Consider the following 25,545-nt stretch of genomic DNA (forward strand, 5'->3'; position numbering starts at 1 on the left):
AGTGGGCCCAGCATCAGGGCAACTTGTCAGACCATGTCTTGATCTCTGAGGGCACTGCAAGACAGTTGCAGTGGTGGCTCACGGACCGCGATAGGGTCAGCGGCAGATCCCTCTCCCTACCCCAACCGGAGCACGTAGTTGTGACGGACGCGTCCCTCCAGGGCTGGGGGGGGGAGCACATGGGAGAGGCGGAGATCAGAGGCCTCTGGTCTGCGGCTGAGTCCCGGCTCCACATCAACTTTCTGGAGCTGCGGGCGATCTGACTTGCACTGATGGCATTCCTCCCCTCTGTCCGGGGGAGTGTAGTGCAGGTGTTCACAGACAACACCACCGCCATGTGGTACTGCAACAAACAGGGCGTGGTGGGGTCGTGGACCCTATGCCAGGAGGCTCTGCGCCTCTGGCAGTGGCTGGAACATCAGGGCGTGACCCTGGTGGTTCAACACCTGGCAGGTTCTCTGAACTCAGCCGTTGGTGCATGATGGATCACGAATGGCGTCTGAACTTAGACGTGGCGCAAGGCCTCTTTCAGCAGTGGCGAGAGCCTTGGTTAGATCTATTTGCCACAGAAGAGAACGCGCAATGTCATCAGTTCTGCGCGTTGGAATTTCCAAGGCGGCACTCGCTCGGAGACGCTTTCCGCCGCGAGTGGAGTTGCGGTTTTATGTACGCCTTTCCGCCTGTACCACTTCTGCCCAGAGTGCTGAAGAAGATCAGGCGCTACCGGGCCCAGGTTATCTTTGTGGGTCCGGACGGGGCACGAAGATATTGGTATCCAGAGCTACTCAGCATGTCTGTCGATCCCCCGATTCGTCTGCCTCTTCAGGAGGACCTTCTGTCGCAGCAGCAGGGGACGGTCCTCCACCCGAACCTGTCCAGTCTTCACCTACAAGCTTGGAGATTGAGCGGCGACAGTGAGGCCATTTGACTTGCCTCCTGAAGTCTGTAATGTCATTCTGGCAGCCAGGCGTCCCTCCACAAAGTCGGTAGTCGCCTGCAGGTGGAACAGATTTGTGGCATGGTGCACAGCAAAGGCTGTGGATTCTCTCTCTGCACCCCTTTCTGAAGTTCTCCTCTTCCTTCTTTCTCTTGCCCAGCAGGGCTCTGCTCTGGGCACTATCAAGGGCTACCTTTCTGCCCTTTCCGCCTTCTTAAGGCTACCTGATCAGCCATCTTTGTTCAAGTTCCCCATTGTAAATAGGTTTTTGAAGGGCATCACACACATGTTCCCTCCTGTTCCATTCGTGATGCCTCAGTGGGACTTGAACCTTGTACTTACCTTTCTGATGTGTGCTCCCTTCGAGCCACTTCATAACTGTCCTCTCTGTCTTCTTACTCTAAAGACTGCTTTCCTGGTTGCCATCACCTCTGCCAGGATAGTGAGTGAGCTCCAGGCTCTTTCTTACAAACCGCCTTTCCTTTCTGTCCATCCGGACAAGGTTGTTTTGCGGACGAGACCCTCTTTCCTGCCCAAGGTAGTCAGAGCCTTCCACATCGGGCAGTCCATCACCTTGCCCACCTTCTTTCCGCCTCCGCATCCCTCTAAAGAGGAAGAGCGGCTCCATTGTCTGGACCAAAAACATGCGCTGTCATTCTGTCTAGACCGCACACGCCAGTTCCGGGTGGATGACCAACTCTTTGTTGGTTATAAGGGCGCTAAGAAGGGACGGGCGGTGCACAAGCGGACCACCTCTCGGTGGATCATCTTGTGTATCCAGGCGGGTTACTACTTGGCTAAGAAGGAACCCCCTGTTGGGCTGAGGGCTCATTCCAACCGGGCCACGGCGAGTACCACTGCCTTAGGCCGAGGAGTGCCCTTGCAGGACATTTGTCAGGCAGCTACGTGGGCCTCGCTGCACACATTTGCGAGACACTACTGCCTGGACAGCCAAGTCCGGAGGGATGGCTTCTTTGGCCGTTCCGTCCTCCAGGACTTTCTGGTGGGATTATTGGTTCGCAGACTCACCACCGGGGTTGGTATTGCTGGGGTATCTATTCTAAGGAAAGGGATCTATCACAAACGTGTCTCTTTCAGATGCACAAGTTACTACTTGTGTAACGATATATCTGTAAGAGACATTAGTTAGTGATAGATTCCTTACCGAATTACCCATCCTCCCCGTTCTGCAAACCGATATCTAGGGTTAAGGTCACCAGTGTTGGTTCTATCCTGGCTCTGCGTATCTGGCGCGGAAAAGCTCTTATCAGAACTGATGTCAGCGCGCGAGGGCGGCGTCTAAGCACTCCGACTGCGTCATCCCGGCGCTAACGACGACGAACGCGGAGCCGCGGACGACGCCTGCCGGCACGCAGGGGTATTGCCGCGCAAAAATTTTCCAGATTCAGTCTGATTCTTGGGGGTATTCTAAGGTAAGAACTATATCACTAACTAATGTCTCTTACAGATATATCGTTGCACAAGTAGTAACTTGTGCTTCTTTAAATCTTTGTTACAAAAAAGTTATTTTAATATGTGAATCTGGAAATAACATCTTAGGCGTTTTCATATTTTGTTTGAAAGTTGTCTGGTGATGATGCCCTTGCTGAATGTAATGGATAAGTAACTTTTTCCATTTTACATGAATCACAAGTTTTCTCAGGGAGTCTGTTCAACGACATCTGTGATATCTTGGAAAATCTTGTTATGTTATGTTATGTTATGCTATTCTCTTTTATATAGCGCTCGAATTACCTGGGGGCCTCTCGGCGCTTCACTCTAAATCAACTCCGAGGGAGGACCGCACAAGGAACAAGGACGGGTTTAATACAGGAAAGCTTTTAAATGTTTTATAAAAATAAGGTAGGAGGGGGTTTCTCTTAGAGAGAGTGGAAGGCTGTTCCAATATTTGGGGGCAATATACGAGAATGCCATGCCTCCGGATCTAAGGAGTCTAATGCGGGGCACCAGAAGCAACTGCGGCGTACAAGATCTTAGGTGTCGAGTAGGGGCATATCTTTTCAGTTTACTCTGGAGATACAATGGTCCCTGACCCTGAAGCGCACAGAAGGTAAGGCAGCATATTTTAACCCCTTCAGTGCTAAGGCACCATTAATATTTACATTAATTTTCCATTGAAATGAATGGAAAGTTCATGACGAGTTACCCTTGTCATTAGCATCCAAGAGGTTAAAGAAAGATCTCTGTTTAATCGGAAGCCAGTGTAATTTTCTCAGCAGTGGTTGAGAGGGGGTGCCGGCTGGCATATTCAGAACCAGCCTGGCTGCCGTATTCTGAATAACCTGTAGTTTTTTCAGGGATGTGGTTCCCACTTTGGCCAGTAGGTCTCATAACTAGGGCCTGGGTTACGGTTCTATGATGTTCCGTGGAGATGAACGGCAAGATCTTTCGCAGTAATCTTGGTCTATAATAGCATGCCTGATATTGCGGTCACATGGTCTTGCATGGACAAAGATTGATCTAATTTTATGCCCAGATTGTTGACCCATGGTTTTGGTGTTGGGGGGGGCGGAGACCTAGTTGCAACGGCCACCAATCATTCGACCAGACAGCTGAGGCCTTCCCAAGAAGCATGACTTCCGTCTTGCTTGGATTTAACTGTAAACAGTTGTTGGTCATCCACTCGGAGATTGCCGAAATTCCCTTAGCAAAGCGGAGTCTGTCAGCTTCAGGGTGTTGGCTGATGTTAAATAGCAGCTGGGTATCGTCTGCATACAATATTATTTCAAACCCCAGGGCTTCCACCACCTTAGCCAAAAGAGCCATGTAGATATTAAAAAGAGTGGGGCTAAGGCAGGAGCCCTGGGGGACACCCTTGTCTAGTGATGATTTCTCTGATTGGTGGGGTCCCAGTATGACCGTTTGGGAGTGATCTGCCCAAAAATTCCGTAGCCATTTTTGAGCCAGTCCCTGGATACCGCAGGAGCTTAGCCTCTCCGCAAGCCTGAAGTGAGATATAGTATCAAAGGACGCGGAGAGGTCAAGCAGAATCAAGACCCCTGAACCCCCCGCATCCACTATTGTCCTCAAGGAGTCAGTCACCGATAACAAAGCCGTTTCTGTGCTGAAGCCTAGACGGAAGCCGGACTGTGAGGAATCCAGAATATTGTTAGATTCCAAATAGCTATTTAATTGCTTATTAATCAGGCTTTCCAATATTTTACCCAAAAGAGGGAGCAGGGAAATGAGGCGGAAGTTGGACAACTCAGACGGGTTGGCCGTAGGTTTTTTTAAGAGGGGGCGCACAGAAGCTTCCTTCCAAGGTGCTGGAATTATCCCTTCCCTGATGGAGCAATTAAAAATCTTCTGTACTGTGGGGGCCAGAGTCTGAGATAAGAGTGCCATAATTTTTGGTGGGCAATCTTAAGATGTTAAGTCCTTACTTGCTTGTATTTTTAGATGTCACTTGATTCCTTTACTCCTGTAATGATCCATGCAGGAGTTGTTGGGTCCTCGGTGTCACTGATCTTTTTACAAGCATGTTCCCATTGACTTGCTCTGACTCATACATCTTGAAGGCATTTTGTTATGGAATAGGACTCTTGAGTCACTTGGTCAGTGTAGGAAAGTGGATTATGTGGTGTGGTTGTGAGACCTACAAAGGAAACAATGGACCAAATGCTGATCAATGCAAACCTTCACCCCCCCCCCCAGTCACAAGGATCTGGGTTTAATCTATCATTCTTTTGCTCACCACACTACCCCAGTTTTGACCCAGCCGTATATCAGTCTTGACCCTGTTCCTTATGGGAACAGTGCAGCCTAAACTGCCAAGACCGTAACATATAATAACGTCACAATCTTTATAAAGGTCCAGTTAAGTTTCATTAATAAAACCCTTAGCTCTGTCCTTGGTAGCTGTGACACAGGACAGTCAGGCTTAATCAAAGGAGTGTGTACAGCATTTAGAAGTACCAAAACAGCCAGTAAGAAAAACAACTTCATAAAAAATCTGACACCAATTTTTAAAAATAGCTTGCTTTTTTATCTTAAAACTAAAACAACAAAATTCTGTCAATTGGAACCGAGATATGATTTTTCAAAGGTAAGTAAATCACTGAAGTTCACTTTTAGGAAATATAATAAATTGTTGTAAGCGGTTAAGCAGTTTTTAGCCAACAGTCTAGAAGGGCTACATCTCTTCACGTGAATGGGCCACATTGGGTTTGGAGCCAGTCACCGGGAATACTTCGGTCCAGGTTGACCGTTACCTGTGAAGAACAGCAGTCTTAGGGCCCTCAATGCACTTATCTCCTTTACTGTGTTCCAGCAGAGGATTGGCCTTGATGCTGGGGGGGTACAGAATGCTGTGATGCTGAGGAAATGTAATAAATATTCCTGGGGCCATACTGGTACCCACAAACGTTGGGGTTGTCTCTGTCCTCAGGACTTAATGTTCATGATACAGGATGGGAGTCTAGTGCCATTCCAGTTGCCACTGGCCAACTGGTCTCCATGTTACTGCAGTTTCAGTTATTGCTTACAGATAGCACATTTTTCGTTCTGGGGACAGAGGCTACTTAGACCTTGGCTTCGGATCCCAAGGACTTGGATACTTCTTGAGAAGGTCAGGACTCGGTTGCCCAGTAGGCACTTTTGCGTCCAGCGGCAGTAATGCATACCTGGACAGCTTAGCAATGGAAGAGCCCGGGTTTCCTTCGTTTTTTGGTGGACTTTAACCTTAGGCTAGCCCTTCGAGTCACTACTTCAGTTCTGGCAGAACTGAACACTTTTTCACAAGTGGGCATAGCAAGCACAGTCCTCCTTGTGGGTTCCACGAGGTGAAGCAGGTGCAGTCTCTCTCTGCTGGGTCCAGGGAGCTGCAGGGTAGTTCTTTTTCTTTTATCTTTCCAGGCTGTAGTGAAATGAGGGCTGCGTGCCAGGGTTGCCACTTTTGTATGTCATTTTAGTGTTTGTAGGAGGAGAGTCTTCACTATCCACTGTGGCAACAGTTCCCATGGGGCAAGCCTTAGCACTTTACATCACTTCCTGGAGGTTTGGCCAAAAACAATCCCAGATTGTAGGAATCTGTCTCTTTATATAGAGGACTAAAACAAGGTACATTGTGTCAAGAGTCCAAGGAACCTTATTAGTTTACAGAGGCAACAATGAAAACACTAAATGATCTTTTGTGGTTGTGTGGGTGGGCAGTTTATGCTTATCAGAGGGTATTGCTAAGCATTTCTTTAACTTGGTGACAATACATGAGAAACACACTAAAGAATAAATCCGAGACCAATTTAGAAAAAAGTTTTATTTTTACATCAATTTAATAACAAGAACTTTGCTATCAAGTAAGTACTTTTTAAAATATTGATTTTTACAGGTAAGTAAAATGTTCACTTAAATGCGTGATTACGCATCAAACTTTCCTTGGGAGTGGGGGAAATGCATATGCTGCATAGTTACTCCCGGTCGTTTTCTGTGGGTCGCCTTCAGGACTTGGCGTCGTAGGAGGCCAAGGTCCAAAGTACCACCAGCAGTTACCTGTTACCTTCCCTTGGGCGTTTGTGTGTAGAGGTGCTGTTCGGGAAGGTACCTTTGCATGCTACACCGGTGGAAAGGAGGGTAGGCACCTAGAAACAGGCTGCAGAGGGATGTCTTGGGGACAAGTTCAGGAGCTCAAAGCAGGGAGCTCGGGTCAAAAGGGTACTAGAAGCAAGAGGCTCAGCCAGTTTTTAGGTACCTGGGCTGGGACGCTACGGTGCTGAGTAGATGGGTCAGCTAGGCTCTGGGTATCCAAGGCCCTCGTAGTTGTCTGTATTGCTGGTTGAGGGTGCAGAAATCAGGAGCGCTGGCCCACTCTGGAAGTTGGTGTTTGCTGTGCTGACGTTCCTTGACAGCTGCTCGGTCTTGGTGCTGTTAAAGTAACGACTGGACTTACAAATGCCTTGGTTGATGCAGGGTGTTTGGTACCTTGGGTATGTGGGCTGTGGTGCTCTGGTCAGTCCTGATGGCCTCTCACTCGGTGTGGGGGGTAGATCTGACCTTCAGGAACACAGGTACCTCTTGCTGGCGGGGCTACTTCGTCGAGCTGGCTGGGGAACGGCAGCACGGTAAACTGGGCTCTACTTATTCAGTGCCTGTGGACTGCTGGGGAGTAGCTCCTCTACTCCAAGGGAGATTGCTGGCAATTTGCTAAATGCTGGCAGTCTACCGGGGTGCTTGGCATTTGCTCAGATACAGGAGGAGCTACTCGGTCACGATTATAGAGACTGGTGCTGGCAGATTTTGGCACCAAAAGTTCGCAGCAGTCTGCAGTTCTCACGGCTCTTCTTTGTCTTCTTCTCGTGGGTTCATCATATCTAAATTCCTGGCATCAGGGGTGCCTCCTAAATACTCAATTTCGGGGTATGGGAAAGTAGGTTTCTTTTGCAGAAACAAAGCACATCCTGGGTGGAGGTGTCCTCTCCACTCCCCTAGGATGAGCACAGTGCTCGAGAGGGGAGCTTTAAAGGCCTTGCCGCCTTTGTAATGCGACCCCAGCCTCTGCAGCTAGCAGCAGATGGCAACTGCCGGGTCAAACCCCTCAGGTGCTGGAGGCAAAGTTAAGCACATTTTTCAGTGCCCACTACTTGAAGAAGGTGAGACTTATCCAATCAGGGCTAGGGCTATTACACCCCTCCCCCCCCCCCCTCACACAGGAGGATGTTATGATAGTGGGTGTAGACACCCCTGGTAAAGAACCCATTGGTCCCTGTTACTCTCCAGTAGTACCCCTAAACCTAGTAACGGTGGCTCCCCAAGACCCTGAAATCAGAATACTGATGACCTAAGAAGACCCGAATACTACAGCGTCGTACCATCAGAGAAGACTGCAGACACCAACTGACTTAGCCCCAGACCTACCGGCCTGTCTGCAACCTTCGGCGATCCTGTGGCAAAAGATGCCCTGCAGCTCAGCGACCTCCAAAGCCTTGGGAGATCAGGATCTCTCAAGGACAGCGGAACTGTTGAGAAGAAATCAACTCTAAAGAAAAGGACATCAGCCCTGAGGACCTTGAAACCGCCTCCAGACCCAACTCTGCACCAGACTCACACATCCAAGTGGCCCACCAGTCCTGCAGTGGATCCCCAACATCTGAGCCAGAGTCCACCGTGAGCTGGTAAGGTAAGTTGTTTCTGACGCCAAAGGACAACCCTGCACCCAAAGCTCCTTGTCCTCTGGGAACTTGACCAACGGTGTACCTACGTCCACTAGCAGCAGAACTTACCTGAGCAGCTGTGGGTTTTCTTCGTACAGCCTCCTGGCCAGCACCTGCTGACTCTTTTCAAAACCGATCTCCCCAAATGAATTACTTTGGGCTCCCAATGCTGTGTTCGCACTCTGCCCTCGGCTGCCCCTGAGCTGCTGAGGGAGTAAGTTTGGTGCATACTTGTGCCCTCCCGCTGTGCTTACCTTAACTCCAGGAGCTCGAACCCGACTCCTCTTAACTCGCCTGTGAGCAGCACATTTTCAATCGCCCTCAGTCGCCATTGGTTAACATTGGGTGGCTGATCCCGAATTTAACCTATGAACTTGGCTGCTCATGTGCCGCTGGTGGTGCATTCTTGGTACCAATTTGACCCTTGTGTGGTGTTGAACTGAAACCCCGAAGACAATTGGGGGAAGAATAGTACATCTTTAGGGAAAGAGATCTGGCACTGGGCACCTAGATAGCAGGACCCCAGTGCACTAATGTGAAAATTGCATCAAATCCCAGGCAAAAAGTGGGATTGACCATGTCAAAAAGCGTCACTTTCCTACACAGAGTACCCTTCTCTGCATGAATCCAAGTTTGTTTGTGTCTTCCTCCTGTGTGTGGAGCTCCGGGTACACCACTAGTTCATCAAGAGTGGAAGTGAACCTGCAAAAAACAAACCTTTTTCTGCGGTCAGCCAGTGTGCAAGAGTCTTTCTGGCTAACGCTGCAAAGAATTTAGAAATTACTGGTGTTACTTTTGCACTCCTGGTTGTACAGCCCACTCTCCTTTTTCTCGCTTTATTAAGCTTGTCTATCTGGCGAGGCTTCTGAGGGGGGGCACCGAGGTTTGGCATTGTAGAAGGTGCTAAGATGGATAATGTGCTCAAAGCTTGTGAAGTTGGTTACCCTAATTTTTGTAAAAACATACCTTGACATGGGAGCCATTTTCTTTGAGCTCTAATGGGTCTCCCATGTAGTTCCAAATCACAGATTTTTGTATGTAAATATTCTGTATTCCTATAGCACAAACTTAGCCAAGAGGCAGCATAGCACTCTACAAGTTCAAAGACTAGCATAAAGTGTGTAGAAGTGATAAGACTGGTAGCTGGTTGGTGAATGTATTGTGATGTGGTGTTCTTGTGTTTGTTATGGTATTGGTTGTAGTGTAATAAGCTCTTGTGTTAAGTTCTTTTTATTTTCTTTCCTTCAGATGACAGTGCGCTCCACTTGACCTTCTATTTCCTCATTAATTTAAACATACTCACTGTGAAAGAGAAGGTGATCCCAGCAAGTGAGCTTTGCACAGCGATCAGTGCCGGGTAAGTGGCTTGTGAATCTCCAGCATCATTTCTCAGCAAAGTATATACTGCTGCTGGTTTGTAAAGACTAAAACCTATTTTAGAATATTCCTCATTAAGGTTGGGGTCAGATCTCCTCAGTCCCTAGCCAAGCCACTGAATTCAGTCAAATAAATCCTTCTGACATAAATGGGAAAAGGTAGGTATTGAAGTAAAATACCTTCAAGCTATAATGTGTTCCTGCAGGTATTGTCATCATTATATAGACCCTTGGTATTTCTTTTTGTTTCCTTAATTGTATTGTGCAGGTAGAAAACAAGAATAAGATACATTCCAAACCCCCTCAAGCTCACTTATTTCCACTGCAACAGCTACTCACTTACCTTATCTATGCTTATTTTTCTATAATTTAGCTCATTCATGTTTAGCTTTCACTGTAAGGGAAATGGGGCGGAAGTCCAGAAGGAAATATTCTTTGTAATTTAAGATGTGTTTTAGCCAATTATTGGATATGTATTTGCCCAAATAATCTCAAGCAAAATATCAGCATGGTTTTGCAGAGGCAAGTGTATGATACATGCCACAGTGCAGCCTGTTTCCATCCAGTAACCCATCTCATAATTTTTCTTCTTGTGGCAACTCCATTAGTTATCGAAGCTCTCATCCCGCAGGATCTATATTGCCTATGCCTTCGAAGGTCGGCTACCTCCAGTGTTGCCTACCTACCAGTGTTGCCTCAACCCACTGCCATCCCATCCCCAAGATAGCTCATCTTGCTGCCCAGGTTCGTCCAAAACTGACCTTCTCTCGCCCACACATCTCCAACATATTACTTCTGTCTCCTGATGAGCTTTGACCTGTTCTCCCTGGGGCAACCTGTCTCGGTAAGGCAAGAATTAAAGTGGACATCTGGCTCTATGCTGTCAGGCGCAGGTTCTCTCACCATCAAGTCTTTTTTCAGGATAATTACAGATTTCTTAAATGAGGGACATTTATGTTAATTGTCTATACATATATCATATGTGGCCATCCAGCACATACGGCATGGCGCTTGTCCTCTCAGACCTATGTTTGATGCACCCATAGGGTATGCTTGGCTCAGGAGCGAGCCCGGATGTTTTTTTCTTGACACTTTGGAGCTGTACTTGCATTCCTCTATCTCCTAGTCAAAAAGGTTAGGGCAGTGGGTAATGGCATCTGCCATTGCTGCCGGAGTCTGTAAAAGATGAACCAGCAGCCATTCTCACTGTTTGTGCTTTTCTCTTGTATGAAAAAGTTTCCGACCTTATGTTGGGAGATCAGATTGATCCATCCAGAAAATGTGAACCCCCTGCAGTAGTGCCTCTTCTAAAGTCTGTCCTGTTGACAAGACCACAATTCCTTGTCCAGTGCTGCTGCCTTATTTAAGATTCCTAGTCCGAGGTGAGGAACTGAGTTGTGATTTTTTCGAAAATATAATTAGGAGGAAGGTACTTGAGCTGCATAGACAGATGCAAAACACATTGGATTGCAAATGTCACAGTGGCATACACAGAGTGGTTATGTTCAAAAGTGTTTATAAAAAAGAAGCAAAACATGCTACAGTAGCTTACTGACTGTTAGAAAAAAAAAAAAAAATTCTTTGGATGGTCCTGCAATCGTAATCAAAACTGCAACCAGCAACATACTTGTGTCTGACTTTTTCTTCTCATCTAAAGACAAAGTTGCTAGCAATACGATTTGGAATTCTGCCGCCTAACCGAGACCAACCAAGCTGGCAGTATCGGGGCCAAAAGTCATCTAGCATCTGTGGATCACCAACCCAGGACTTTATTCATCTAATATGCATCTGCCCAGTTTTAAGCCCATACCGTCGCCAACTGCTGAAAAATGTATTCAACGCAATGGGCTTTCATACCTGTAGAACTACAATACAACAAGTGTCTCGATTCGAATGACCCACAGCTTAACTGTCATTTAGTAAAGTTATTAATCAAATACGAGAAAGTATTAAAACATGGTTAGGGGGAAGCACAACAGCACTTTAGATACTATGTCCCGCATCTTCCTTTCTTCACCTTATGCACTATATAATTATTATTCTGGATATTCTAACTGTGTATTTATGGCATTGTTGCAATCTAAAACTTTTAATATGTATATTTTAATGGTATACGTATTCAGTCCTACTGGTATATTGTTATAGTTTTAACGAAACAATAAAATGTATTCTGATTCTGTGTTTAGTTGTAGCAGCATTCTAGAAGATTGACCATATACTATTCCTTCCTCAGGGACTTGTTGTCTCCAGAGACCCTCCTCACCTGTCTTTATCCAAAGGACCATGGCCAGAAAACCCCAAACCCTGCCAATCGGTACCAGTTTGATAAAGTTGGGTAAGTTTTCAGCCCCATCCTTGACCAAAAAGAATCATGTGCCCATTATACAAAAATTGACAATTATCAATAAAATGAAAGGTCTCGAAAGAAAGTACAGAAGCTCTTGATACTGCCTTGTCTACATGTCTTCTTTCTTTTTCGTTTCAGGATTGTTTCCTTTAGTGACTATGTAGCAGAGTTGGGACACCCCTACTTGTGGGTGCAGAAATTGGGAGGACTGGACTTTCCCAAAGACCAACCACAGGTAGGTAGCCTTTGCCAATTAATATTCAAGAATAGCCTTTTCATAAGTAGTAAGTCTATAGACTATGCTCCAAGCATACACAACTCCTGGTTAGGCAGTTTAGACTTCTCTAATCTCAAGTGTCTCCTCTGAAATCTGGAAATCTTAAACGTTTCCTTCATGTATCCAGCAACAAAGTTTTGCCAACCAAGAATATCCTCCCAAGTTAGACATTCTTAATATTGATCTGCTCCAAACCCCTTCTCTATTGTAGGTTTCCTCAGACTTGAATATTCTTCGTGTATGTGGGCAGCTGCCCCACTGTGTTGTGCCTTGAACATTCTCTCTCCATGACATTGCCTCAAACTTTTCACATGATGATCTGGCATTAGGGACCACCAAAGTGGTGTTCTGCAATGCGATTCAAGAATGCCCTTCCATCAGGTTGGCATTCTCAACACTTACCCCCTTAAAACACCTTTCCCTTAAGTATGCAAGCTTTGGGTACTTAATTGACTGTCTCCACTTGGATAGGTAGGTTTGGAGTACTGAAATGATAGAATAACCTATTTGGATATGCAGCACTTATCTACTGCCATACAACGACTTCATTCAGGTATCCAACACTCTAGTAAGATTCATTCCTTCAGTACCCTGTATTGGGACTCCCCACCTGTCTATGGTGTTCTCTCATATTGATACAGAGACTAGGTAGGCACACCTTGCCTTATGCCCTGTGTATAACACACACTCCATGGTTTGGAAACTCAACATGCTAAACAACTCTGTAGGGAGGTGATCTCACAATATGCTCTGTAGAGACCATTCTCCCCATACTGATGTATTACTTGTAGAAAACGCTCACTTCACACACTTCAGCTTACCTGTCAGATGCATGCTACCTCTTGAAGTGGAGTTGGTTAGACTGACTTTATCATCTGGAAAGTCAGGACGACTCATTTGTCTTTTATCAATATGTCTGAATGTTTGAAATACTGCATTGCTTCAGTTTAGCACATGTTATTTCCCATGTGTATGCTTGGACAGAATGTGATGCTGGTTACTATGAGTAACTATACGAGCTGTATGTCTGAGATAGTATGATGGTACGTAGTAGAGCTATACAACATTCATAATTCTATTTCTAGATTTTAATCTATAAATTTATATCCACAGACTCAACATCAACCAATGTATTATGTAAAAATGTCAGTTTATTGCACATTAACGTATAAAAATTAAACAAACTATAAACAACATTCCATTAAAACAAACTCAATATTTAAAATCACATACTCTGAAGAATAACAATTCATCACAAATCCATCTTCCAATGATTGTTTCCTGTAACTGGTTATGAATGACAATATACCTAAATATATCAAATATCAAAAGTTATCACAAGATCATTTAAAACTCAAGTCTTTGTCACAGTTTGTGACCAAGATTTGAGTTTTAACTAGGTATAGCAAAAAATAATTGGGAGATAGGTGTGTGATGAATTGTTACTCAAAAGATTGTGATTTTAAATATGGGGTTTGTTTTAATGGAATGTTATTTATAATTTGTTTAATTATCATACATTAATGTGCAATAAATTGACATTTTTACATAATACAGTTGGCTATGTCTAGAGAGTGTCTAAACATTTATCGATAAAAGAATAAAAGCTAGACATAGTTATGAATGTTGTGAATTAATGTGTGTGTAACAATAGGGATTCCTATTTGTTATAGTTAACTTTGAGGCCCCTACCATTTGTGGTAGAAGGACACCTCTCCCTATTTTGTGGATTAAAGCTATAAAAACTGCATTGTGGGTGATGAAATGTATACCATTAAAGGTGGTGATGACAGTTTTTGCGATTCTTTTACTGCCTATCCCCCCCCCCCTTTCTCGCCTCTCATTTTTAGCCAGTTCTAGCAGCTGATAACTCCTTGAGCGCCAATCACATGGAGATGACCATGAAGCTGCTTAAGATACGGCTACAGTCCCGTCTGGCACTTCACAGACAGTTTGCTTCACTTGGTAAGGATATTATGACAGTACACTAATTATTTATATTAGCTTTTTACCTTGCTGAGACGTTGTGATTAATAACTGAAGTGGATTTTCTTGAAAGCTAGAGCTGAGTAGGTACCACAACAGTGAAGAGTAACATAGCAGGAAGTTGTGATCTCATGCGCTGCCCTGTCCAGTGCAAAGGCCTCAACTCACATGGCAGACTAAATCTCACTCTCCTCAGTACAATCAAATTTTGTCATAAATTTGAGTGGCTACTTTCTCTTGATGTACTCTCCGACTGCTTGTTTTTTTTGTTACATTTTGGCCTTGCAAAAGAGTTATCTTTGCCACAATAGTTGTGTCTTGGGGTGTTTTCAGCTTCTGTCTGTAAGATGCTTTCGCATCATGTGTGGCTGTGGATACATATGCTCTGCATACACCTACCATCTAGTGTTAAACTTGGACTTCACAACTTTTTCTTGTTTGAAGAAGTCTTCTGACTATGATTTCTTCAAACAAAAACAAGGTGTGATGTCCAAGGTATTATTGCTCCCATAGTTCACAATGCACAAAGGAAACAGACTCCACCTTAGATTGTTTACTTCTGTTATCAAGTTTGGACTCTTTGAGACAAGCTCCGAGATGAATGTGTTCTTGCTGACTTTCCGGCACCACCTTTTCAACACTGCAAGACCAATGACTCGTAAGACAACCTGCTAACCTTCTTCCACTACCGCTTCCTCTGCAACTCACAGGGGACTACCTTTGGTGCCAAACAACCTGAACTCTAGCACTGACCACTGGTCAACACCTTAGGCAGAAGTCTGGTTGTTGTGTTGGAGAATGCCTTGCGTAGGGTGCTATAGAACATACTCCCTTCCAACACCAAATAACAGTGGCCATACCTCCAAAGTCTTTGTCCCTTTGTCTCTCCCATGACAACTACGACATCCCTTGCAACTTCCGCCTTGCTTTCTGGTGCAAGGAAATGATCAGGTTCCACATAAGGAGAGAGAGAGACAAATCCGGGGACATCGTATGATGCAGCCACAACCCTCTCTTGAGACCCCCAACATTTTTTTGGGGAAAAGACCCTTTTGATTATGAGAAAGGAAGTGGCCACTCTGGCCTTTCAGCGGCACAGGGCATGTCCGGCCCAAGACAGTCTCTCCAACAATTTTGATGGGGAGCACGACGAAGCAGAGGTTCTGTCTCTGAAACCTTCAGGCCCTCACACCAGGACATGTGCTAGGTCTGTGTGTCTGACACCAAAAGACCATTGTAATAATCTGGCTCTGTATATAGTATGCCTCTAGATGGTTATACCGTGCACAGAGTCCAGGGGTTCCCCAAAAGTGTGCAGGGCTCAATGTAAAACCCAAGGTGCTCTATTAGTGGTAGTGTGGGCGAGTAGCTCGAGGCCTAACACTAAGGAGTTTGAGACATTTATTGCACATCATTGACCAATAATGGACACACAACTCAAAAAGGAGATCCACACCAATTTTATAAAAATAAGCTTTGTTTTTATGTTATTTTAAGACAAAGCTCTTCGCAATAAGGTAAGTTTGTTTTTAACTAAAAAATACTTTTCACTTTAAAAGTCGACTCTGTGCAATTTCTGAACAGTTCAAGGTTATCCTATGGAATAAAACAATAATACAGTGTAACTGGTAAGTACAACACTATCTGAAAGACACGTTAGTGATAGATTCCCTACCTTAGAATATCCCCAGGAATATCCCCAGGCGTCAGACTGGATCCGGAAATTTTTGCGTAGCAGTACCCTTGCGCGTCGGTAGGCGTCGTCTGCGGATCCGCGTCCGTCGTGGGCGCCGTGATGACGTCGTCGGAGTACTTAGACGCCGCCTCCGCGTGCTGACGTCAGCGCAGATCTGGAAACAGTGGTACCTTTAGTCACTTTTTGACTAAAACTTTTTTGATCTTTTGATCATTCTTTTTCGAAGTCTTCGACTCCGAATGGTGCCGGTAGGGATGCCAGGTTTTAAGCCCTGTGAGGATTGCGACAGGCTGATGTCTGTCACCGACCCTCACCGTTGGTGTCTCCACTGTCTCAGCGTCGACCACGATGACAAGACCTGTCCCGACTGCCGGGCCCTGACTTCGAAGGCTAAGCGGGAGCGGTCCCGCAAGCGGCTCGAACTCCGGCAGTCGGCCCCGCGCCGTGAGAGGTCCCGGTCTGGACGGAGGTCGAGGGACCGGTCGCGGGAGAGGAACCATCGAAGCTCCGGGAGTCGACATCACTCCTCCGGGTCGAAGTAGTCCGGTTAGGACAAGAAGTCGAAGAGACGTCATCGCTCTTCCGACTCCCCCCGACGCGGCCGGGGGTTCGGGTGGCACCGCCCACGCGGCTCCGTCGGAGTCGCAGGCGCCGCGTCCGGCCCCATACCCTACGGTCCCTGGGTTTAACGCGGCGCCTGAGGAGATCGAGCGGTTCCTCATGGCCATGAGGTCCCTCTCTCCTCCAACGGGCTCCGCGGCGCCTTCGCGCCCAGCGGTCCCGTCTGGGGGTCCTTGCGGGTCGGGGGCTTCGGCCCGACGCCGTCGGGTGCTTCGGCTCAGACGCCGCCGGCGCCTTCGGGCTTGGCGTCGCAGGGCCCCGCCGGATCCGGCTCGGGGTCCGGGTCGTCGCCGGTGGACTTAACGACCTCGCCGGCGCCGTCACTGTCCTCGGGCGGCGCCGTCCCCGATGCCTCCCCCGACCCGGTTCCGGCGTCAGAGCGGCGCCGCTGGGCGCCGCTTCAGATGCCGTTCGGAGAGTTCACTTTCCATGAACCGGCTCCATCCTTTGCTAACCCTGAGTATTAGGAGATGGGTGCTGAGGAGGATTGGGAGGGGTCTGAGGACCCTCTGGCACGAGAATGCCATTCTCAAGAGGACTGGGCAGGTGAACTTGGGGAGGCAAGTGGTATAGACACTTCGCCTGACACTGGCTTTGTCTCGCCTCCTACCGTGGCTACGGAGGAGGGGGCAACCTATAGTGTGGTGTTGATGAGGGCGGCCAAGGCCTTGGGACTTGAGCTCCCCGTCGCGGCCGTGAGGACTAACCTCCTCACTGAGGTCCTTAAGCCGCAGTCATGCTCAGCCGAGCCTCTGCTGCCGTTTAACGAGCCCTTAACCGACGTTCTTTTGGGCACTTGGTCCAAGCCCGCTACGGGTTCGCCCGTAGATAGGAACGTGGCCAGACGCCACCGCCCGGCCCCGGGCGACCCATGTTTCCTGTCCACCCACCCCACCCCGAGAGCCTGGTCATCCAGGCCTCCAATTCCCAGACCGCATTCCCGTTGGCTCCGCCGGACAGGGAATCCAAGAGGTACGAGCAGTACGCTAAAAAGATCTTCTCCTCCCTTAGTCTGGGACTGCGGTCTTCCAACACCGCATGCCTCTTGGGCCGCTACACCCACTCTCTGTGGGATACGGTTGCAGAAGTGCTGCCAGAGTGTCCGTTGGAGGTACGGACCAAACTCGGCTAAGCCCGTGTGGAGGGCCGGGATGCAGCCAGATATTCTATCCGGTGTGGGCTGGATATCACTGACTCACTAGGTAGAGCGATGGCAACGACGGTGGTGGTTAGACGTCACGCCTGGTTGAGGTCCGCCAACTTTTCGGCCGATGTCCAAAACACACTGATGGACATGCCGTTTGATGGCCGTCGCCTTTTTGGCGACAAGGCAGACCATGCGCTTGAGCGCTTTAAGGACTCCAGGGCTACGGCCAAGTCCTTCGGCCTCTCGGCCCGCGCCAGCAATCGGCTGCCTTTCATTCCTTTCGTGGCCACGGAAGGGGTGTACCCACAAGTGCTGCCAGCCACGCTCCGCAGGGTAATACCCAACGCGGTGGCGGCCGTGGAAACCGCCGTGGTGGCGGTCTGGGACAACGGCGAGGTCAGTCCACACCTTCCCCTGCAGCATCCTCCTCAAAACCCTCCTAGTCCGTGCTTTCAGGCCCATGTGACGCCAGTGGGGGGCAGGGTTCGCCATCACTTCCACCACTGGCGCACTGTCACATCGGACAGGTGGGTGCTGCAGATCGTTCGAAGGGGGCTACTCCCTCCCCTTTGAAGCGAATCCTCCAGCCATGCCACCGCAGAACCACCGTGTATCGGGGGATCATTTGCCACTTCTGCAGGAGGAAGTTACGGCCCTCTTGGCTAAGGAGGCCATCGATCGCGTTCCTGGGCCAGAAGTAGGATGTGGTTGCTACTCCCACTACTTTCTGGTACCCAAGAAGGGCAAAGGGAGCCTACGCCCTATCTTGGACCTACGGAACGTCAACGGCATCCTCCGGAAGGAGAGGTTCAAAATGCTGACACTGGCTCAGGTCTTAGCTGCCCTAGACCCAGGAGACTGGATGGTGGCGTTGGCCTTGCAGGACGCTTATTTCCACAACCCCGTCCTGCCGGCCCACCGGCGCTACCTGCGGTTCACGGTTGGCCACGAGCACTTTCAGTATACCGTGCTCCCCTTCGGCCTTACCAGCGCCCCACGGGTGTTCACAAAGGTGATGGCGGTGGTCGCAGCTCATCTGCGCAGGTTAGGGGTTTCAGTCTTCCCCCTACCTCGACGACTGGTTGTTGAAGACTGGCTCGCCCCAGACAGTCGTCGGCCACCTCCAGACTACGGCAGATCTCCTGCACCAGCTGGGGTTCTCCATCAATGTGCCGAAGTCACACCTGTGTCCCTCTCAGAAGCTCCTCTTCATCGGAGCGGTTCTCGACTCGGCGCGGTTTCGGGTTTATCCACCTGAACAGCGGGTCTGGGATATTCAGGCTCTGATTCCCATCTTTCAGCCGTTATCCCGGATCTCTGTCAGGTTAACACTGCGGCTTCTGGGGCTGATGGCCTCCTGCATCCTACTGGTGCATCACGCCAGGTGGCGGATGCGAGCTCTGCAGTGGGACCTGAAGTTTCAGTGGGCACAGCATCAGGACAACCTGTCCGACCACGTCCTGATCTCGGAGGGCACTGCGAGACAGCTGCAGTGGTGGCTCACGGACCGCGATTGGGTCAGCGGCAGATCCTCTCCCTTCCCCAACCGGAGCACGTAGTTGTGACGGACACGTCCCTCCAGGGCTGGGGAGGCCATGTGGGAGAGGCGGAGATTAGAGGCCTCTGGTCTCCGGCGGAGGCCCGGCTCCACATCAACCAGTTGGAGTTACGGGCGATTCGTCTGGCACTGAAGGCATTCCTCCCCACTCTCCGGGGGAGTATAGTGCAGGTGTTCACGGACAACACCACCGCCATGTGGTACTGCAACAAACAGGGCGGGGTGGGGTCGTGGACCCTTTGCCAGGAGGCCCTGTGCCTCTGGCAATGGCTGGAACGCCAGGGCGTGACCCTGGTGGCTCAACACCTGGCAGGTTCTCTGAACGCCAGGGCGGACGAGCTCAGCCGTCGGTGCATGATGGATCACGATTGGCGTCTTAACTCGGACGTTGCGCAAGGCCTCTTTCAGCAATGGGGAGAGCCTTGGTTAGATATAGTCGCCACCGAAGAGAACGCGCAATGTCATCAGTTCTGCGCGTTGGAATTTCCAAGGCGGCACTCGCTCGGAGACGCTTTTCGTCGCGAGTGGAGTTGCGGTCTATTGTACGCCTTTCCGCCTATACCACTTCTGCCCAGAGTGCTGAAGAAGATCAAGCGCGACCGGGTCCAAGTCATCCTTGTGGCTCCGGACTGGGCACGAAGGTACTGGTATCCGGAGCTACTCAGTATGTCAGTCGATCCCCTGGTTAGTCTGCCTCTTCGGGAGGACCTTCTGTCGCAGCAGCAGGGGACGGTCCTCCACCCGAACCTGTCCAGTCTCCACCTCCATGCTTGGAGAATGAGCGGCGACAGTTGAGGCCATTTTACTTGCCTCCTGAGGTCTGTAATGTCATTCTGGCAGCCAGGCGTCCCTCCACAAAAACGGTATACGCCTGCAGGTGGAACAGATTTGTAGCATGGTGCACAGCAAAGGCTGTGGATCCTCTTGCTGCCCCTCTCTCTGAGGTTCTTCTCTTCCTTCTTTCTCTTGCCCAGCAGGACTCTGCTCTGAGCACAATCAAGGGCTTCTGCCCTTTCAGCCTTTCTGAGGCTGCCTGATCAACCTTCTTTGTTAAGTCCCCTATTGTAAATAGATTTCTAAAAGGCATCACACTAACTAATGTCTCTTACAGATATATCGTTACACAAGTAGTAACTTGTGCTACATTTCCAGCCTTTGAGACCAAAGGTCAGCAAGGGGCAAGGGTCAGGTGAGTACCAAAATTGCAACACCAGCAGCACTGGGGCAGCCGGGTGTAGAGGTCAAATTGATTTCAAGGGCCAAGCTTTTGAGGTTGGGGTTAAGCACAGGGGGGGGCCACGAAGCAGCACCAAGAATACACCACGAGCTGCGCTGGGTGATCCCTTTCAGGCATTATGCAGTGACAAACTGCATACTGCAAACTGCATACAAACAGGCATACTGGTGACAAATTCAACCCTTATAGTTTGGTGTACCTACTTGCATGACCGTATACACAATGGCAGGAATCAAAGCTCCTAATAAATATGATTGAATTAAAAGCCATAAAATTGCTAGTGATATCCTTGTATGCATTTTGTGGTATTTGTTTAATGTTAACCAACAAGGAGAGAGAGCTAGATCTTACTCGTCTCATGTAGGATTGTAAAGCTTAAATACCAATTAACATTACAACAGGGATGTGCTTTGTGGATTAAAGAGCTAGACTGTGTTACAGCACTTCGCGCAACCAATCTTTCTGCCTGTGGATCTTGGCCCAAGACAAAGAAACTGGAGTGTCTGCAGAACTTCTAGTTGGAGTGCGCAATTTGAGATTGAATGTCGTCTACAAAATAAGAGTGAAAACTCCACCTTGAGGGAATAAGGGAGGTCTATGTGAAATTGCATTTCTTTTTCAATCCGTGTAAACCGAGAGTGGTTGCTCTTGTTGTTTGGAATTTCTTCAGTAACTCCCTCCTTGATTTATTGGTCTGAGGTAGAATGTTCTCACCCTTTGTTCTGTGTAAAGGAATTACGATGATGGGACACCAAGAGACAGTAATCACTCGGATAGGTGCAGGCTGCTTGAGACAGATATTTTCAGATCTACTAAACCTTAGCATCAATGCTCCGTGGAAACCTACTCTCTGGAAGAATTGATTGTCACAGATCAAAGGTTTGGTTCCTCATACAAACTTGCATATTTGTCTCCTTTATGCTTGAAGGTTGGAAAGAGAAACTGCAGGCACAGTCCCTTCATACTGTAAAATGTCCCTCTGCGAACACTACATTGGTGGGGACATGAAGCAGATTCTTTTTACTGATGTGGGTGTACATACCTGTGGTTCTGCAGTTTTCTTGTTACAGATTTGGCCTATTGTGAGACTTATGAAGGGATTGGTAGCAGCAATTTCCACTTCTGTCTAGACTCAAGGTCTGGGTTCTTGCATGGATTACCACTTGAGGCAAATAATTTCACCTCCAAGGACCTTTATTGTACTTTTGTGAGATCGCAACTGAGTTCTCAGTTTATTCATGTGATCTGTTTTCTTTGAACATTAGATAGTCGCGGACACTATTTGTTGGCTGAAAACGGTTCCTTGCTGCCTTTACAGTCACATGGAAAGTGATGGAACTACAAGTTCTTTAAGTATAACCATTATGTTTGAGGCATGTGGGCTGCTGAATTCATATCTGTGCATAGATCGCCGCCTAGTGTTGGGTCCGGATGATTGCACATTGTTGTCCTGGAAGAGTCTTCGAAGTATCACGAGATAGGAGACTCCTCCCTCAGACTATAGTGCGCATGGGCATCCTCTCCATCCCCAGATTGTTTTTCTCCGCCATAGGGTTCGGATGTACTTTTCTACTCTCCAAGTTCGGAATAAAGAAAACTTCTCAAAAGGCCTTCAGATCCGTCTGTATTGTTCAGCGCTCGGTGCGGATATACTTTTTAACACCTCGGTTGCACTCCAGTCGTTGAATCGGGCCGTGAGGCCTTCTCGACACCACGTGGACCGACCGTCGATGGAACGAAGTCCGTTCAAGTACTGCCCTCAGTGCAACTCGAAGTTCCCGCACACAGACAAGCATCCAGTGTGCAACAAGTGCTTATCTCCAGATCACAATGAAGATAGTTGCCTAGCCTGTGCACAGTTTCGATCGAAAAAGACTATTCGGAATCGACGGGCGGCGAGGCAAGAAATGCAACGATCGGCGCCAGAGCCCGATAACATCTTCGGGGACGAAGAAGATCTAGCGAGCGCCGAAGACTCAGATCGAGACGACGGACAATACTCTGAGCCCGACTCCGAATATTACCCCGAAGAGGGAGAACTGATCGTCGATCTCGAGGACTATGATCAGGACATCGTAGCAGTTGAAGACTACTCCGATGACGGCGAGGGGCGAACCGTGAGTACACCGCCCCATATAGACACTACACTTCTATCAAAGACTCAGGTCGAGGCATCGCCAGCAGGCCTTAGCCGAGACCAACAACCTCGTTCTACAGCTCCGCCATACCGCCCGGCTAAGAACATATCGAAACAGCCCTCTGAGACACGTCACACAACATCGGTTCCATCAAAACCGAAACTTGTCGACAATACAGTCTAAGGACCGAATTACGTCGACCCGAAGGTATCGAAGCCGAAAGGCGTCGACCCAAAGGCCACAGTACCACTACAACCTTCGAAACCAAAGACCGTCGAGTCGACATCGAAGACCAAAGCAGTCGAGTCGAGCTCCAAGTCGAAGGATGTCGAGTCAACCTCAAAGCCAAAACATGTCGATTCGACACAAAAACTAAAGCACGCCGTATCGACCCCCAAAAAGCACGTTGAATCAAGCAAATCAGCCTCAGGTATCGACAAGGGGAAGAAACCAGTGGACGACAGAACAAAGCCTATGCCCAAAACTACTGTCGACCCGAAAACGAAACCGAAGGTAGACTAAAAGAAATCGGTCGAGCCGAAGCCCATCGACCCGAAAAAGGGCGTCGACCCGAAACAGCAGGCGCCAAATCAACGTAAAGAGACTGTCGAACCGACAAAACCGACCAGTCCGAAAAAGGTTGTGAAGCCAACAAAGGACGTTCAACCAACAAAACCTGTTGGAAAACAACCAAAAGCGATGCAACCACCTAAAACGGTTGAGGCCCCAAAAACCATTGACCCAAAGAAACAAAAACCAAAGGTTGTAACACCAAAACCAAAAACTGTGGAAGAGGAGCTTCTTCACTCAGATCCCTCCACAGAGAACCAGTCAAAAATCTACATTGATCCAAAAACTGGTAAAGTGACTGTCTACACTAAAAAGAAAAGGCCTCTACCAACTGAAGACTATTCAAGGATCCCCTTAAAGAAGAAGAGAGACTGTGCTACCTCTCCTAATTAATTAATTAATTAATTGTTGTGTCTTGTAAAGCGCACTGCTACCCGGAGGCCTCGTAGCGCTATAGACCGCTGGGGAACCCGTCCTGGCTTTCCCTGTGAGATAGTCCCTCCTGGGGGTCTCCAAGGTGAAACCAGGCATCCCCGGCGTTTGTGTGGGGCCGTTGTGGAGATGAGGCAAGCTAATGCCCAGAGTTGCCGAGTGTGATCCCTGGTCGGAGTAGGCACCGATGCGAGAATTATCAGTCCGCTGATCCTGGTCCAAGACCCTGCCGCGTCGGGAATCGAACCCTGGTCCCGGGCCGTTCTCTGCACTCGGGTCTGCCGCCTCTAACCAGTGAGCCACACCTCTCCACCTATACTCTTTGAACGTATCACTCCTGCTATGCCTACAACTCCTTATACCCCAACCTCACCAACACGCTATGACTACAACCCGGATGAAGATCAGGACGCAGATGTAGGTTTTGGTTATCCACAAAACCCAAATACAGAGCCAGACACACAGCAATGGGGTGGAGGAGGGGAACCAGACACTGAAAAGATTCTGCCCATTACAGAACCTGCAGTATACCCTACTAAGCCATCACCCACAGAGGATACAGTTGCATTTATTTCTCTGTTAGATAGAGCAGCAACCTACCACAATGTAGAGATGCACTCTGATGCTATTGAGGAAGACTTCCTCTTTGATATGTTCACAACATCTGAAAGACACGTTAAAACACTCCCTATGCTAAAAGGGGTGTTAAAACACGCAGGTGACATTTTTAAGGACCCTGCTAGAGCCCGGCTCATAAACCCTAGAATCGAGAAAAAATACAGAGCTGCACCTATAGATCCTACATACATCAAAGGACAGCTACCCCTAGATTCCTTAGTGGTATCAAACGCACGTAAGCGTGCAAACTCGGACTACTGGTGAGGCTGCACCTCCAGACAAGGAATCTAAGATATTTGAGGCATCAGGCATAAGAGTGGCGGCTCAGGCAGCAAACTCCTGGAGAATAGCCAATACACAGGCCTTGCTAGCCAGATATGATAGGGCGCACTACGACAGTTTGGAAGAAATTCTCCAACACTTACCTGATCCCTACAAACAGCAGGCAGATGAACTTATACAAGAGGGAAAGCTCATCACCAATGCATTCATTAAGTGTGCACTAGATGCGGCAGACACAGCTGCCAGGTCCATCAATACCAGCGTGCTCATACGCCGACACGCATGGCTTCGTGTATCAGGCTTTAAGAATGAAGTCCAATCTACAATTCTTAATCAGCCATTCAACCCAGACTTTTTATTTGGTCCAGCAGTTGATTTAATTCTGGACAAAATGAAAAAGGATGCAGAGACTGCAAAATCTATGGGAGCTCTTCAGTCCCAACAACACTGGGGCTCCTTTCGTCGCTCCAATTATAGAGGAGGAGCGCGAGGAACATCACAGCAATCCTCCAACTACAAAAGTAACACGCAATCCACATATAACAAGAACACCAGCAGAGGTGGTTATAGAGGAAACCATACCAAGGGCAGAGGTCGTGGAGGCAATGCAAATAGATCCTCCACTAACTCAAAGCAGTGACTTCTTGACACTCCCCCCAGACCACATAACACCAGTTCGGGGAAGAATACAACAATTTCAACAAGTCTGGTTAAATATCACCACAGACAAGTGGGTCAGGCAAATTATCCAACATGGCTATTGCCTAGAGCTCACCTCGACCTCACCCAACATACCACCCGTGCACCGTCCTATGTCTCAGGAACATATAACGTTACTTCAGCAAGAGGTCATCAGTATGCTGCAAAAGGGGGCCATAGAACCAGTCCCACTGCAACATCAGGGAACTGGAGTATATTCCCTATACGTCCTAATTCCAAAGAAGGACGGGTCTCTCAGACCAATATTGGACCTCAGGCCCCTCAACCTTTACATTATGTCAGAGCATTTTCACATGCTCACTCTCCAGCAAGTCTTACCATTGCTTCGCCAGGGAGACTTCCTAGCAACTTTAGACCTCAAAGATGCATATTTTCATATACCAATACACCCTGCTCACAGAAAGTATTTGAGGTTCACCATTCAAGGGCAACACTAC

The 25,545-nt window shown here is 48.2% G+C and overlaps 1 protein-coding gene across 4 annotated transcripts in view; it reads left to right on the forward strand.

Moving 5' to 3' along the window:
• Positions 1–25,545, forward strand: part of THOC5 (THO complex subunit 5) — a 388,784-nt gene that overhangs the window by 234,449 nt on the left and 128,790 nt on the right. For all 4 annotated transcript variants that reach the window (XR_015300896.1, XR_015300897.1, XM_086943231.1 and 1 more), the window contains exons 12-15: positions 9,352–9,460; positions 11,713–11,814; positions 11,965–12,061; positions 13,954–14,068. Coding sequence is in view for 2 of the 4 variants with exons in the window: in XM_086943231.1 (XP_086799357.1) it covers positions 9,352–9,460; positions 11,713–11,814; positions 11,965–12,061; positions 13,954–14,068 (423 nt within the window). In the remaining 2 variants the exon portion in view is untranslated. The remainder of the gene's footprint in view (positions 1–9,351; positions 9,461–11,712; positions 11,815–11,964; positions 12,062–13,953; positions 14,069–25,545) is intronic.

Source organism: Lissotriton vulgaris, chromosome 11, assembly GCF_964263255.1.
Source record: "Lissotriton vulgaris chromosome 11, aLisVul1.2, whole genome shotgun sequence".
In the NCBI taxonomy this organism is placed as follows: domain Eukaryota; kingdom Metazoa; phylum Chordata; class Amphibia; order Caudata; family Salamandridae; genus Lissotriton; species Lissotriton vulgaris.